This window comes from Hibiscus syriacus, unplaced genomic scaffold (genome assembly GCF_006381635.1).
Source record: "Hibiscus syriacus cultivar Baekdansim isolate YM2019G1 unplaced genomic scaffold, ASM638163v2 tig00110338_pilon, whole genome shotgun sequence".
Classification (NCBI taxonomy): domain Eukaryota; kingdom Viridiplantae; phylum Streptophyta; class Magnoliopsida; order Malvales; family Malvaceae; genus Hibiscus; species Hibiscus syriacus.
Genome location: NW_024062691.1, coordinates 1,004,696 through 1,017,251, shown reverse-complemented (window position 1 = coordinate 1,017,251; position 12,556 = coordinate 1,004,696). Strand labels below are relative to the sequence as shown.

The window sequence follows — 12,556 nt, the reverse complement described above, 5'->3', positions numbered from 1 at the left end:
CTCTCCTACGAACCCACGACCACACAAGGCCGTCGCATGCTCCGATGAAGATTAAATCTACCCTAGTCACTAATCTTGACAGTTAGGCAAACCTCAAACAAACCTAAACTCCCAACCCCGAGACCCTTACACTCTGATCTCTACTGCTCGACCCTAAGGTATACTGCCTTGCTTCCTTTCTTTATTTTGGTATTATTAAACTAAATCTCACACTTCTTTATTGACTACTGAACCCACACAGAGAACAAATGAAGCCGACGAGACTCCCTCTTTTTTTTATGCTCGAGCAGTATAAGTAAGTCCCAGTCCCTTTCAAATTTTAATTTTAAAAACAATCACACATGCATAAAACAAAAGAACGAACTGGAAAATTAAGAAAATTGGAGAAGAACCCTTAGGAAAAATGTACCTTTATTGCTTTATCTATTTTTGAATTATATGATTACACTGTGATTTCCTTTCGTATCCTCTCAATACTGCAAAATCGCTGATAGTTAATCCAATTTTCTGCTTCCCCCCCTCTCTCGTGATCGTGATGAACTACTGATATATCTCTCTAGTTCTCCATGTTTTTTGTTTTTTTCCGTGTTGTCCCCCTGTTTCTGGTGGTTAATTGCCCATTAAAAACTGACCCTCCACTCTCTATAAATCGTTCCCCCTTTCTGCTCAAAACTGCCTATCTTATTGGCACAATTCAACTGAACACGGGTTGGGTTAGATATCATGTTAGGCTCGATTCAAATTGTTTAATATTCTATAAGCCCGGACAAAACGAACATCTACACACTTGTTAAGCAATCTGATTAAAGAATATTCCAAATCAATATACGTCATTAATTTCAAGAAATTTAAACTCCAAATCAGCTTTAACGGGGAAAATGGATGGAAATTTAGAGGGACCAATTTGTACATTGCAAATTGTATAAGGACTATTTTGTCCATTTCTTCAATAGTGGACAAAAATGCACTCTGCCACCTGCACAGGGACTAGTGTGGTACTTCTACCCTCTTTTTAACCCTTAAGTTCATTGTTTTATTAAAAGTTCAAAAGTCGTACATATAAAATGAGGTTGAAAAAATTGAGCAGTGACTCGATAGCCGTCTATATAAAACGATTGCAGCATAAAACTACAAAAAGCCTGAGCAATGGGTACCGAAACGATCCATTGTTTATCAAAACTTGGTAAAAGCAATCTAGGCTGCAACAGTAGGCTTAGAGGCAGTAGAGAGCTTGGACCTCCTCTTTGCTTAACTCTCACTACGGCATTCTCACTGCTCTTCCAACCGAGTAGCAAACAGTTTCTGGTACTCGGCTGCCTCAGCCTTGGTCTTAGCAATTCTCTTCTTCTTATCTGCGATTCTAGCATGCTTCCTCCGGAGGGTGAACAGAGTTACAAGCCTCTGGATTTTTGGTGCTTTACTGACCTTCTTGCTTGCAAACCAAAAAAAATGGTTATTGATTCGTAATAGTTTCAATAAAGAAATCAGTACTCTCACCAAGCTTGGATTCTCTAAACCAAACCCTAAGCCTGAGCCAATCTACAATACCCTACTTCCTGCCAGCTACAAGCATGAATAAACCAAAAAAAAAACGGCATCATTATTGCTATGGGGTGGAGAGTGGAAGCATGCAATGCAATAAAATGCAATACATATACTCAGATTTTAACAATGTCGGAAGCTAGAGAGCTACAATTATGGCTGGGGGCAGTGACTAGCTTGGATTAGTCATAAGAGAAAATATAATGACTGTCACATTAGGAGCCCTCACGCTCACATAATTTCAACCTATTACTCTGCAAATTAAGCACAGTATTCTGGAACAGTAAGCAAATAGCATTTGCCTATCTTTAGTAAAGAAAAATGTCAAGGAAGAACAAGCAACTTTACCAGATTTTGTTGTGAATGTCCTCTTGTATGTGTTGACGTACTTCTGGACATCATCTTCCTTGGAAAGATTAAAGAGCTTTCTAATCTTGGATGCCCTCTTAGGACCTCTCATCCTTGGTTTTTCAGTGTCAGTCAGCCCGGGCAAATCATTCTCACCCTTCTTCACTATAACTAAGTTCAAAACAGACAGATCTTGCCTAACAATGCATCCTCGTACAGACTTCCTTCTGTGCTCTCCATTACGTCTTCCATATCCACAAAACACGGGGTACCTGTCCAAGCAATAAAAATGAATCAACTTTGAAAGGGCAAAGGCACAAAATGATAGGCAAATGAAGGCACCTACAGATACAAGAAAAAAACCAGCAATTTTCTCAATTGGATTGATATATTATATGAGTAGACCCTGTAACTCATATATAGGCATGATAAAGAGATTTGAGATCTATGGTCAATGCACTTAATGAACCCACTTCTCAACTCAAAATAGGCTCAGATTCATATGGGAAGATGACAAGGAGGTTGGTGCCATGTGCTAGTTGATTTTTATTAGAGAAAACAGAGAAAGAAATAGGGAACTCGTTTAAATCATCTGTGGAGGTTTCCATTCCATAGATTTTATCTGCAAATTGGTTGTTTTTCGAAAGCCCAATAGCGAAAGAAACAATTAGCACCAGTTGATGGAATGGATGTACCAATTAACTAATTGCGTTGGGATAGATAAAGAAATTTCTGTTCACAAAACTAAGCAATGAATGATTAAATAACACAAGAAAATGCATAGAATTACTCTCAAGGATGACACTTTAACAACAAAGTAAATCAGTTGAAAAGCATTCTCTCCTACACGTTTATATTTACCAAGTCCATAATTCAAATTTCTACTTTAAAATGCTCAGCAGTCAGGCTTCTCACCTCTATGAAGCAAGAGACGAACACGATCAAGAGTTAGAACACCCTGCTTCATTGGAAATCCTTGCTTATCGCAACCTCCCATGATCTTGAAAACATATCCCTTTAATTCCTGTCACAAAAAGAAGAAATGGAAAAAAATTAACTCGAGCAGATCAATCATTATCTCAAAAGAGATTAAGAAAACAAATATCTAACTGCAGACTTCGCCCAAAGCATCTCCAGCAACCTCTTGGGAGATCCTCTTGTCAAAAAATGCTCGACTGTAAATAAAAAAAAGCAACCTTTAATTACACTAGGATATTAAAGTGAAATTTCAGAAGCTCAATTTAACTCTTTAAGAGTGTGTCATATGTAACCAGCAGTTCAATCTTTAGATTTCTTAAGGTTGCCTTTTTCTTTTCGTTTTCTTTTTTTCTCTATCGACTTTCTAGGAATCCAAACAGAACAAAACTAAAACTAAAAAATAAAACTTAAAGCTTCTGATCGTCATCGATCTCGAGCTTCTTCTTGCAACCGATAGTCGGATTCGCGATATTGAACTGCACAACAACAAATGCATTGAAATTAATACATATGGAAAAGAGAGATTTTGGTATCAAAATAGGTTTCTCAAACCTTCATTTTAGGATCACTTTTAGCTGCCTCCTGCTACTGCCCAGATGCACAAGAGGAGATAAGAGAAGCTGCAATTAGGGTTACAAAAATGATATCTCGTATCAAATGCGGGTCGATCGGGTTTTAAACGGGCCTTGACACAGGCCTACCTAATTAAGAAATCAATTAAAATTAGATTTAATGATATTGAGACCCTCAAACTTTTTTAAAAAAATTAATATGACCCTTAAATTATTTTTACACTTAATATGACCCTAAATTTAAAAAAAATCAATATGATCATTTAACCCACAGTTTCCATCGTTGATTAAAATAGAGAGATCTGATACGCATGGAGTAAAAGTATGTCTAGTTGAAAATATCTTTATCATACGTAATAAAAAAGAGTGCCATCCTATAAATAATATTATTTAAATCATATTTAAATAATATATATATATATATATTATATTCATAAATTAGTACAATAAAAATTAAAGTAAATTACATATTTAATATCTTAATTATCACTTCTGTTTTATTTTGGTCAATTAATTATTTTTTTTAAAATCATACATAATTTTAATTTTAGCTTCATTTTGTCACTAACTATTAAAAAAATTAATGATGATACTGATACGATATCATAAAGTATTACCATGTTATCGTTAAAAAATATGACACGTTAAGTATGATTTTAAAAAAAATTAAATGATAATAATTAAATAAAAATGATAGTTGAGATACTAGACATATAAATTACCCTGAAAACTAATATAAAAGAATTGTCTAAATTATATATATTTTAGCATTTAGGTGCCTCTAAACTTTTTTCAACGAGAAAAACGTCTACCTGGCGAAGCTCGCCGAGCAAGCCGAGCGTCAAGTTCATGGAAAACGTCGTCTCCGACGTCTCTGCCCCGACCAACTCACTGTGGAGGAACGGAACCTCCTCTCTTTCGCCTACAATAACGTGATCGGAGCCCTCCGTGCCTCCTGGCGGATTGTCTATTCCATCGAGCAGAAGGAGGAAGGGCGTGGCAACGCTGATCACGTCTCCGCCATCCGCGAGTACAGGGCCAAGATCGAGTCTGAGTTGTCCAACATTGGCGCCTTAATTTTGAATCTTATTGACGAGAAGCTCGTTCCAGCTGCCGGAAACGGGGATTCCAAGGTCTTTTATCTGAAGATGAAAGGAGATTACCATAGGTATTAGGCTGAGTTCAAGACAGGTGACGATAGGAAAGCCGCTGCCGAAAATACGCTCAATACTTATAAATCTGCCCAGTTTTGTGGTCATTTCATTAATTTACTTTCCTGTCTTGTGCATGTGCATTTGTTTGTTATTTTAGTGTTCGCTTCATTTTAAATGCTTATCGTGTTGAATTTCTGTGTACTTTTATGAATCTGTTTTATGCTTAATTGTGGAATATTTTGATTTGGAGGCAATCTAGTTTAATGATCTACATTTTCAGTTATTCCCATTATAGGCTGTTTGTTTCCTGGTAGATCTGCTGTGAATTACGTTTATTTATTTGGAAACATAAGCGTTTGAAGACATTACACGGAATTGCAATCGAAAATTCATGAAAATTAGCTAGAAAATGGTCTCAATGATATTGTTTCCGAATTTGGTTTACATTTTCTACGAATATTTCATGATTCTGTATCTGATTTGAGTTTAGTTTTTTTTTTGTGGGATGCAAGTTTGCATAGTTGATTATCTTATTGGGACCAAGTTAAATTTTGTTTATATTTGCACCACAGTCACTCATCTGCCCCGTCTACCTAAGATGTGAAATTCCTGCTAAGCTTTGTACTGATACAAGTATTACAGTTCAACATTGTGCTCTTCGGTTAATTGAGCCTTTTATATAGTTTTGCCACAGATTGATGCACTTCCTGGTTATGTAGACTTGTGTTACTGTTTTTTTAAATACTTGACATCAGTTTAGATCTACTCTTTTTCTTTCATTCTTTTTTCCTCACTTCTACATTTGGTTTTTGAGTATGTTAAAGTGCACCTGATTTATGGTTTGTTCATATTTCCGGCTTTTATTTATTTTATCCACATCTTTATGTTCTGTTTTCTTTTCAGGATATTGCGACCTCTGAGCTAGCCCCAACTCATCCTATTCGTTTAGGATTGGCTCTGAACTTTTCCGTCTTTTACTATGAGATCTTGAATTCTCCTGATCGTGCTTGCAGTCTTGCAAAACAGTTAGGATAACAAAACTTTTTTATTTTAGTTCAGTCTCGATGTTCATCTTGTTCATTGAAAACATTGGTCCTTGGTTTATATACTTTTGAATAGTATTACAAATCCTTTCTCATTTGGAGTTTCATTTATCATTTTGTCTTCAAATTCTATTTTGTCAACATGCTTTCATCATATGAATTATTTCCTTAGGCTTTTGATGAAGCCATCGCTGAGCTGGATACCCTTGGAGAGGATTCATACAAGGACAGCACTTTGATAATGCAACTTATTCGTGATAACCTCGCATTGTGGACCTCGGATATGCAGGTTAGACCCCACACATGTTTCATTTTATTGACTTTTGTATGCTGCCATCACATGGTGAATGATGATCTATCATTATTAATTATTATCGGTTTTCTTCCATTTAGGATGATGGAACAGATGAGGTCAAAGATGCTCCCAAAGCTGAGGATGAGAAGCAACAGTGAAGTCGGTAATCTTCATGGTAGCATATTACTTCTCTGGTTGTTTTTGTATGGAGAAGTTGATTGGTCCAATTATCCCTTCAGTCATTTGTTTTTAGGAGATCAATCTTCGATTTATGAACCTTGGAAGCAATGCTAAAAGTTTATCAGTATTTCACGTGTTATTCTTTTCGAGTTGAAGATTTGTAATTTCAGTGAGGTGATGTACACTCTTTTCTTAGTCCTTTTCTTGACAATAAGGGAGCTGATGATTGATATGTTTCTTAAGCTTAATTTTTGGAAGATGTTTTCTTGAGATTATAAGATTGGTTTTTATATATAGTTTTGTTTTCTTATGGCGTCGTGCACGTTATCGAATATGATTGTATCTGTTTATTTTGTTCGTCCTTTGCCCATATAGCTGTCGTCTGCTTCGTCTAAGCTTGTTTGCACATCTAAAGAAGGTATAAATTAGGTTTTTTAAACTACTGTTGCTTGGATGGTTTTTTAGTTGAATGTGAAATTGGCATTCATGGGTTTTATCATTGCTGCTGCTGCTGCTTGTTTACATGTGGTGAAGGGATTTTGTAGTTCAAATTCAAACTGTTTTTCCATTGGTTTTTACTTGTTACATATGCTGATCAAATAAATATCGTATATCCACATGGGAATACGAAAGAGGTTTTCAGTTTTGAATTTTAGAGTTTGAAGATGAAGAAGAAATGCAGAAAGAATATATATATATATATATAAATAATGGGAAAATTTGGGCTTAATTTCTAGGTTATTTTGGATTTTAGAATTAATTTAAACTATAGTTTAATATATATATATATATATATGATTTCAACATCTAAGTTTTAGATATCGTTGCAAGTAGAAATACTTATTTATTACATGTTACTTAAAAATAATAAATTGTATATGAATCATATATTTACTGTATAATTAAGTATATTGATATTTAAAAGGTATGAAAATAAAAGAAAATTTTGGCACTACTAAATGGTTTTTGCTCTCTACGCATCATGTAGGGTTTACAATAAGATGCTTTTGTTCGAGTACCAATCAAGTATCAGATAACAATTGCAAGTCCATTACTCTAAGATAATGATGGTGACAAAGGCTACAACTTAAGGAATACTATAGTTGTATATACATGAATTGGAGTTCCAAAAACAATCTAATCATAATCTATAAGATAATATAATTTTTAAAATGTATAATTGAGTTTAATTTCATTTAATTTAATAACTTAGATTCAATTGAAAAGATATACAAAATTCGAAGTATAAAATAGAAAGTATAGACATAATATTATAATATTAATTCATTATTCATTTATAAATAATTATAATTTAAATTCATTTAATTTTAAAATATGTATATTTAGTTTAAATTAAATTATTCCTAAATTTAATTAATTTTAAAAATATACCTCCAGCCATATGGATTGTTTAAAAGCTAGCTTAGAAGATTGTTTTAGAGTAGTATTGGGCCAGGGTCCATACATAAATCTAACTTGATCCAAAGTCCAAACCGACTTTTTTCCGGTTTTCTAACTCGGATTGTATCCATGTCGGCTCTCTCTCGCTATATAAATAATCCCTAAAGATCACTCGGGGCTCAAAATCTGCACAGGCACAGCAACAGATCTGCATAGCCATATTAATCAACGCCTTCAGGTCAGTCTTTGTTCTATTCATTTCGATCTTAAGTGTTTGATTTCATTCCATCTTTCGTTTCTATTTTTTGTTATAGGTTTTTATTGATTCTTCTCTAAAAAAAATTGTAGAAAAACCCTAGTTATGGATATTGATAACGAGATAGCGAAAACCCAAGAAGAGCGAAGGCGAAAAGAGGAGGAACTCGCTTCGCTTACCTCCCTAACTTTCGACCGGGATCTTTACGGCGGAACAGACAGGGATGCTTACGTTTCCTCCATCCCTGTTAACGATGACGATGATGCGAATCTTGATTCCATGGATTCTGAGGTTGCTCGGAAGCTCGCCTCTTATACGGCCCCTAAATCACTCCTCAAGGAGATGCCCCGTGGTGAAGAAGATGATAACTCGTTAGGGTTTAGGAAACCCGCGAAAATTATTGACCGTGAAGATGATTATAGGAGGAGGAGGTTGAACCAAGTCATTTCTCCGGATAGACACGATGCATTTGCGGCCGGGGAGAAGACTCCGGATCCCTCCGTGAGGACTTATGCTGATGTGATGAGAGAGCAGGCATTGAAGAGGGAGAAGGAAGAGACTTTAAGAGCTATAGCAAAGAAGAAAAAGGAGGAAGAGGAGGCCGCTGTGGTAGAGAAAGAGAGTGGTGGTACAGCTGCTGCGGTGCCTAAGAGGAGGAATAGATGGGACCAGTCTCAAGATGACGGTAGTTCTGCAGCAAAGAAGGCTAAAACGTCTGATTGGGATTTGCCTGATGCAACTCCTGGTATTGGGCGTTGGGATGCTACCCCAACGCCTGGGAGAGTTTCTGATGCGACTCCATCAGTTGGGAGGAGGAATAGGTGGGATGAGACACCAACACCTGGGCGGGTGGCTGATTCAGATGGAACCCCAGCAGGTGGAATTACCCCTGGTGCAACACCAGCTGGGGTTACATGGGATGCTACTCCGAAAGGGTTGGTTACTCCTACGCCAAAACGACAGAGATCTAGGTGGGACGAGACTCCTGCAACCATGGGGAGTGCAACTCCAATGGCAGGGGCTACACCAAATGTTCCTCTTACACCTGGAGTTACTCCTTTTGGTGGTACAGATTTGCAAACACCAACTCCAAGTAATCTTCGTGGGCCTATGACTCCGGAGCAGTATAATTTGTTGAGGTGGGAGAAGGATATTGAGGAGAGGAATCGGCCATTGACTGATGAGGAGCTTGATGCTATGTTCCCACAAGAAGGGTATAAGATTTTGGAACCACCTTCATCTTATGTGCCTATTAGGACACCTGCTCGAAAGCTTCTTGCTACTCCAACTCCTATGGGAACTCCACTTTATGCTATACCCGAGGAGAATCGTGGGCAGCAATTTGATGTGCCTAAGGAACCACCTGGTGGGTTGCCATTTATGAAGCCTGAGGATTATCAGTATTTTGGGTCATTATTGAATGAGGAAAATGAGGATGAGCTGTCTCCAGAAGAGCAGAAGGAACGGAAGATCATGAAACTTTTGTTGAAGGTAAAGAATGGAACACCACCACAGAGGAAAACTGCTCTGAGGCAGCTCACTGATAAGGCAAGGGAATTTGGTGCTAATGCATTATTTAATAGGATTCTGCCGTTGCTTATGCAACCTACATTGGAAGATCAGGAGAGGCATCTATTGGTTAAGGTTATTGACAGGGTGCTGTATAAATTGGATGAGTTGGTTAGGCCTTATGTACACAAGATTCTTGTTGTGATCGAACCCTTGTTGATTGATGAAGATTATTATGCACGTGTGGAGGGTAGAGAAATCATTTCTAATCTCAGTAAGGCAGCTGGTTTGGCTACTATGATTGCTGCAATGCGTCCTGATATTGACAACATTGATGAATATGTTAGGAATACAACTGCTAGAGCTTTTAGTGTTGTTGCTTCTGCACTTGGGATTCCTGCACTTCTACCATTTTTGAAAGCTGTGTGTCAGAGTAAGAAGTCATGGCAAGCTAGGCATACTGGGATCAAGATTGTTCAGCAGATTGCTATTTTGATAGGCTGTGCTGTGCTTCCTCATTTAAAGTCCCTAGTAGAAATCATAGAACATGGGTTGAATGATGAGAATCAGAAGGTGAGGACAATTACTGCTTTGTCTCTGGCTGCTCTTGCTGAGGCTGCTGCGCCCTATGGCATTGAAAGCTTTGACTCAGTTTTAAAACCATTGTGGAAGGGTATCAGGTCTCACCGAGGTAAAGTATTGGCTGCATTTTTGAAGGCCATCGGTTTTATCATTCCTTTGATGGATGCTATTTATGCTAGTTACTATACAAAAGAAGTTATGTTCATTCTTATCCGTGAGTTCCAGTCTCCTGATGAAGAAATGAAGAAGATTGTGCTCAAGGTGGTGAAGCAATGTGTGAGCACTGAGGGTGTTGAAGCCGAGTACATTAGGAATGATATTCTACCTGAGTTCTTCAGGAATTTCTGGGTGAGAAGGATGGCTTTAGATAGGAGAAATTATAGGCAGCTTGTGGAGACAACTGTTGAGATGGCAAATAAAGTAGGTGTTGCTGATATCGTAGGGAGAATAGTGGAGGATCTGAAGGATGAGAGTGAACCCTACAGACGTATGGTAATGGAAACAATTGAGAAGGTGGTTACAAATTTGGGTGCATCTGATATTGATGCCAGGTTGGAGGAACTTTTGATTGATGGTATTCTTTATGCTTTCCAAGAGCAGACTAGTGATGATGCCAATGTGATGCTTAATGGATTTGGTGCTGTTGTGAATTCACTGGGACAGAGAGTGAAACCTTATCTTCCCCAGATCTGTGGTACCATAAAATGGCGCTTGAATAACAAGAGTGCCAAGGTCAGGCAGCAGGCAGCTGATCTTATTTCAAGAATTGCAGTGGTTATGAAACAGTGCCAAGAGGAACAATTGATGGGTCATCTTGGGGTTGTTCTATATGAGTATCTGGGTGAGGAGTACCCTGAAGTTTTGGGATCTATTTTAGGAGCCCTCAAGGCAATTGTCAATGTTATTGGTATGACAAAAATGACACCTCCTATCAAGGATTTGCTTCCAAGGTTGACACCTATTCTGAAAAATAGGCATGAGAAGGTCCAGGAAAACTGCATTGATCTGGTTGGTCGTATTGCTGATCGAGGTGCAGAGTTTGTACCAGCTAGGGAGTGGATGAGGATTTGTTTTGAGCTTCTTGAGATGCTTAAAGCTCACAAGAAGGGTATTCGGAGAGCTACTGTCAATACTTTTGGATATATTGCTAAAGCCATTGGCCCACAAGATGTCTTGGCTACTCTATTAAACAATCTCAAAGTACAAGAACGCCAGAACCGTGTTTGTACTACTGTGGCAATTGCAATTGTTGCTGAAACATGTTCTCCTTTCACAGTTTTACCAGCATTGATGAATGAGTACCGTGTGCCAGAACTTAATGTGCAGAATGGTGTCTTGAAATCTCTTTCCTTCCTGTTCGAGTATATTGGTGAAATGGGTAAAGATTACATCTATGCTGTGACTCCATTACTTGAGGATGCTCTCATGGATAGAGATTTGGTTCACAGGCAAACTGCAGCCTCAGCTGTGAAGCACATGGCTTTGGGTGTGGCCGGGTTAGGTTGCGAGGATGCTTTAGTCCACTTGCTGAACTATGTTTGGCCCAACATATTTGAGACTTCCCCTCATGTAATCAATGCTGTCACGGAGGCTATTGAAGGGATGAGGGTAGCTTTAGGTGCTGCAGTGGTGCTGAACTATTGTCTCCAGGGTCTCTTCCATCCTGCTCGGAAGGTTAGGGAAGTATATTGGAAGATATATAATTCACTGTATATTGGAGCTCAAGATGCTCTTGTTGCAGCATATCCTATTCTAGAGGACGAACAGAGTAGTGAGCAGAACAACATATACAGTAGACCCGAGTTAATGATGTTCGTATAAATTGGCTCGTGGTAGGCAGATATCAATTGGAAATTGCTCCCTTTGCTAATGCACTAGGTAGTTGAAATTAGAACTCGTACGCTTATAATGGGATTGTGACATTGTTTATTACTGCTTTTATGATTTTACTGTGTGATGTATGGTACGAAATGATAATTTTGCAGAATTTTATGTTATTACGCATTCCAATAAATTTGTTGTTTACAAGAGGCAGCAAGCATTTTGAAAGTAAAAGCTGCTGGATTCAAATGTTTGTGTTTCTGTATTAGCTAAGCTTGCATTGTAATCGATGTCTGGTCATATGGGCCTCTGATGCCACTCGGTTGAGCAGGCCTTTGATCGCTGATTGTACCAAACAAATATTTGTTCAATGGAACATATGCCAAGTGATTCAAGTTTGCTCATGTTTATTAACAAAAAATAGTTTAGTATAAGCTTTCAACTTCCATATTTGTTCTAGCGGTTCTCTGTCTTTTCTCCCTCTTATATCACTCCCAAATTTGTTAGATTTAGATGATATTTATTTGGTTATTATGCTCATATATCTCTATTCTGAATCTTCGAGTTGGATATTGAGTTATGATATTAACAGTTTATCTACCTTACATTCATTTTTATGTTAATGTAATTTTATTTTTCTTTTATATATATTTGTTCGAATTATATAGTTGAGGCGAGGACAACCCTCTCAATCTAGTTTGTTTTATTCGTAAATTTTAAAATTTGAACTTATGATTATACTTAAGGGATTTAGTGACTCATCCACCAACTAGTTGTTGGAGAAATATTTCATCTTTTAATGATAAAACTAATGGATTTTTTTAGTTAAAACAAAACTCCCCTTTGTTGGTTAAGGAAATTAAAAAAAAATCAAT

At 37.3% G+C, this 12,556-nt stretch overlaps 3 protein-coding genes and 1 pseudogene across 4 annotated transcripts; 3 read left to right on the top strand and 1 right to left on the bottom strand.

Annotated features, from left to right (window-relative positions):
- Positions 1-921: 921 nt before the first annotated feature.
- LOC120120327 lies at positions 922-3,499 on the bottom strand (annotated as a pseudogene).
- Positions 3,500-3,525: 26 nt separating this feature from the next.
- On the top strand, positions 3,526-5,236 carry LOC120120419 (14-3-3-like protein). The gene is made up of 2 exons (XM_039140067.1): positions 3,526-3,531; positions 4,241-5,236. The coding sequence occupies exons 1-2, from the start codon at positions 3,526-3,528 to the stop codon at positions 4,613-4,615; spliced, it is 381 nt and encodes a 126-aa protein (XP_038995998.1). The 3' UTR covers positions 4,616-5,236.
- A 56-nt stretch (positions 5,237-5,292) lies between these two features.
- LOC120120417 (14-3-3-like protein) lies at positions 5,293-6,426 on the top strand. Its single transcript, XM_039140066.1, has 4 exons — positions 5,293-5,304; positions 5,498-5,620; positions 5,810-5,926; positions 6,031-6,426. The coding sequence occupies exons 1-4, from the start codon at positions 5,293-5,295 to the stop codon at positions 6,088-6,090; spliced, it is 312 nt and encodes a 103-aa protein (XP_038995997.1). The 3' UTR covers positions 6,091-6,426.
- A 1,245-nt stretch (positions 6,427-7,671) lies between these two features.
- On the top strand, positions 7,672-11,862 carry LOC120120324 (splicing factor 3B subunit 1-like). Of its 2 annotated transcripts, none has more exons than XM_039139977.1 (2): positions 7,672-7,751; positions 7,862-11,862. In XM_039139977.1, exon 2 carries the CDS (start codon positions 7,875-7,877, stop codon positions 11,679-11,681), a length of 3,807 nt encoding a protein of 1,268 aa, XP_038995908.1. In that variant the 5' UTR covers positions 7,672-7,751; positions 7,862-7,874; the 3' UTR covers positions 11,682-11,862. The 2 variants fall into 2 exon arrangements, with proteins under 2 accessions (XP_038995908.1, XP_038995907.1); XM_039139976.1 differs by having other exon boundaries at positions 7,689-7,751; positions 7,828-11,862.
- Positions 11,863-12,556: the final 694 nt, after the last annotated feature.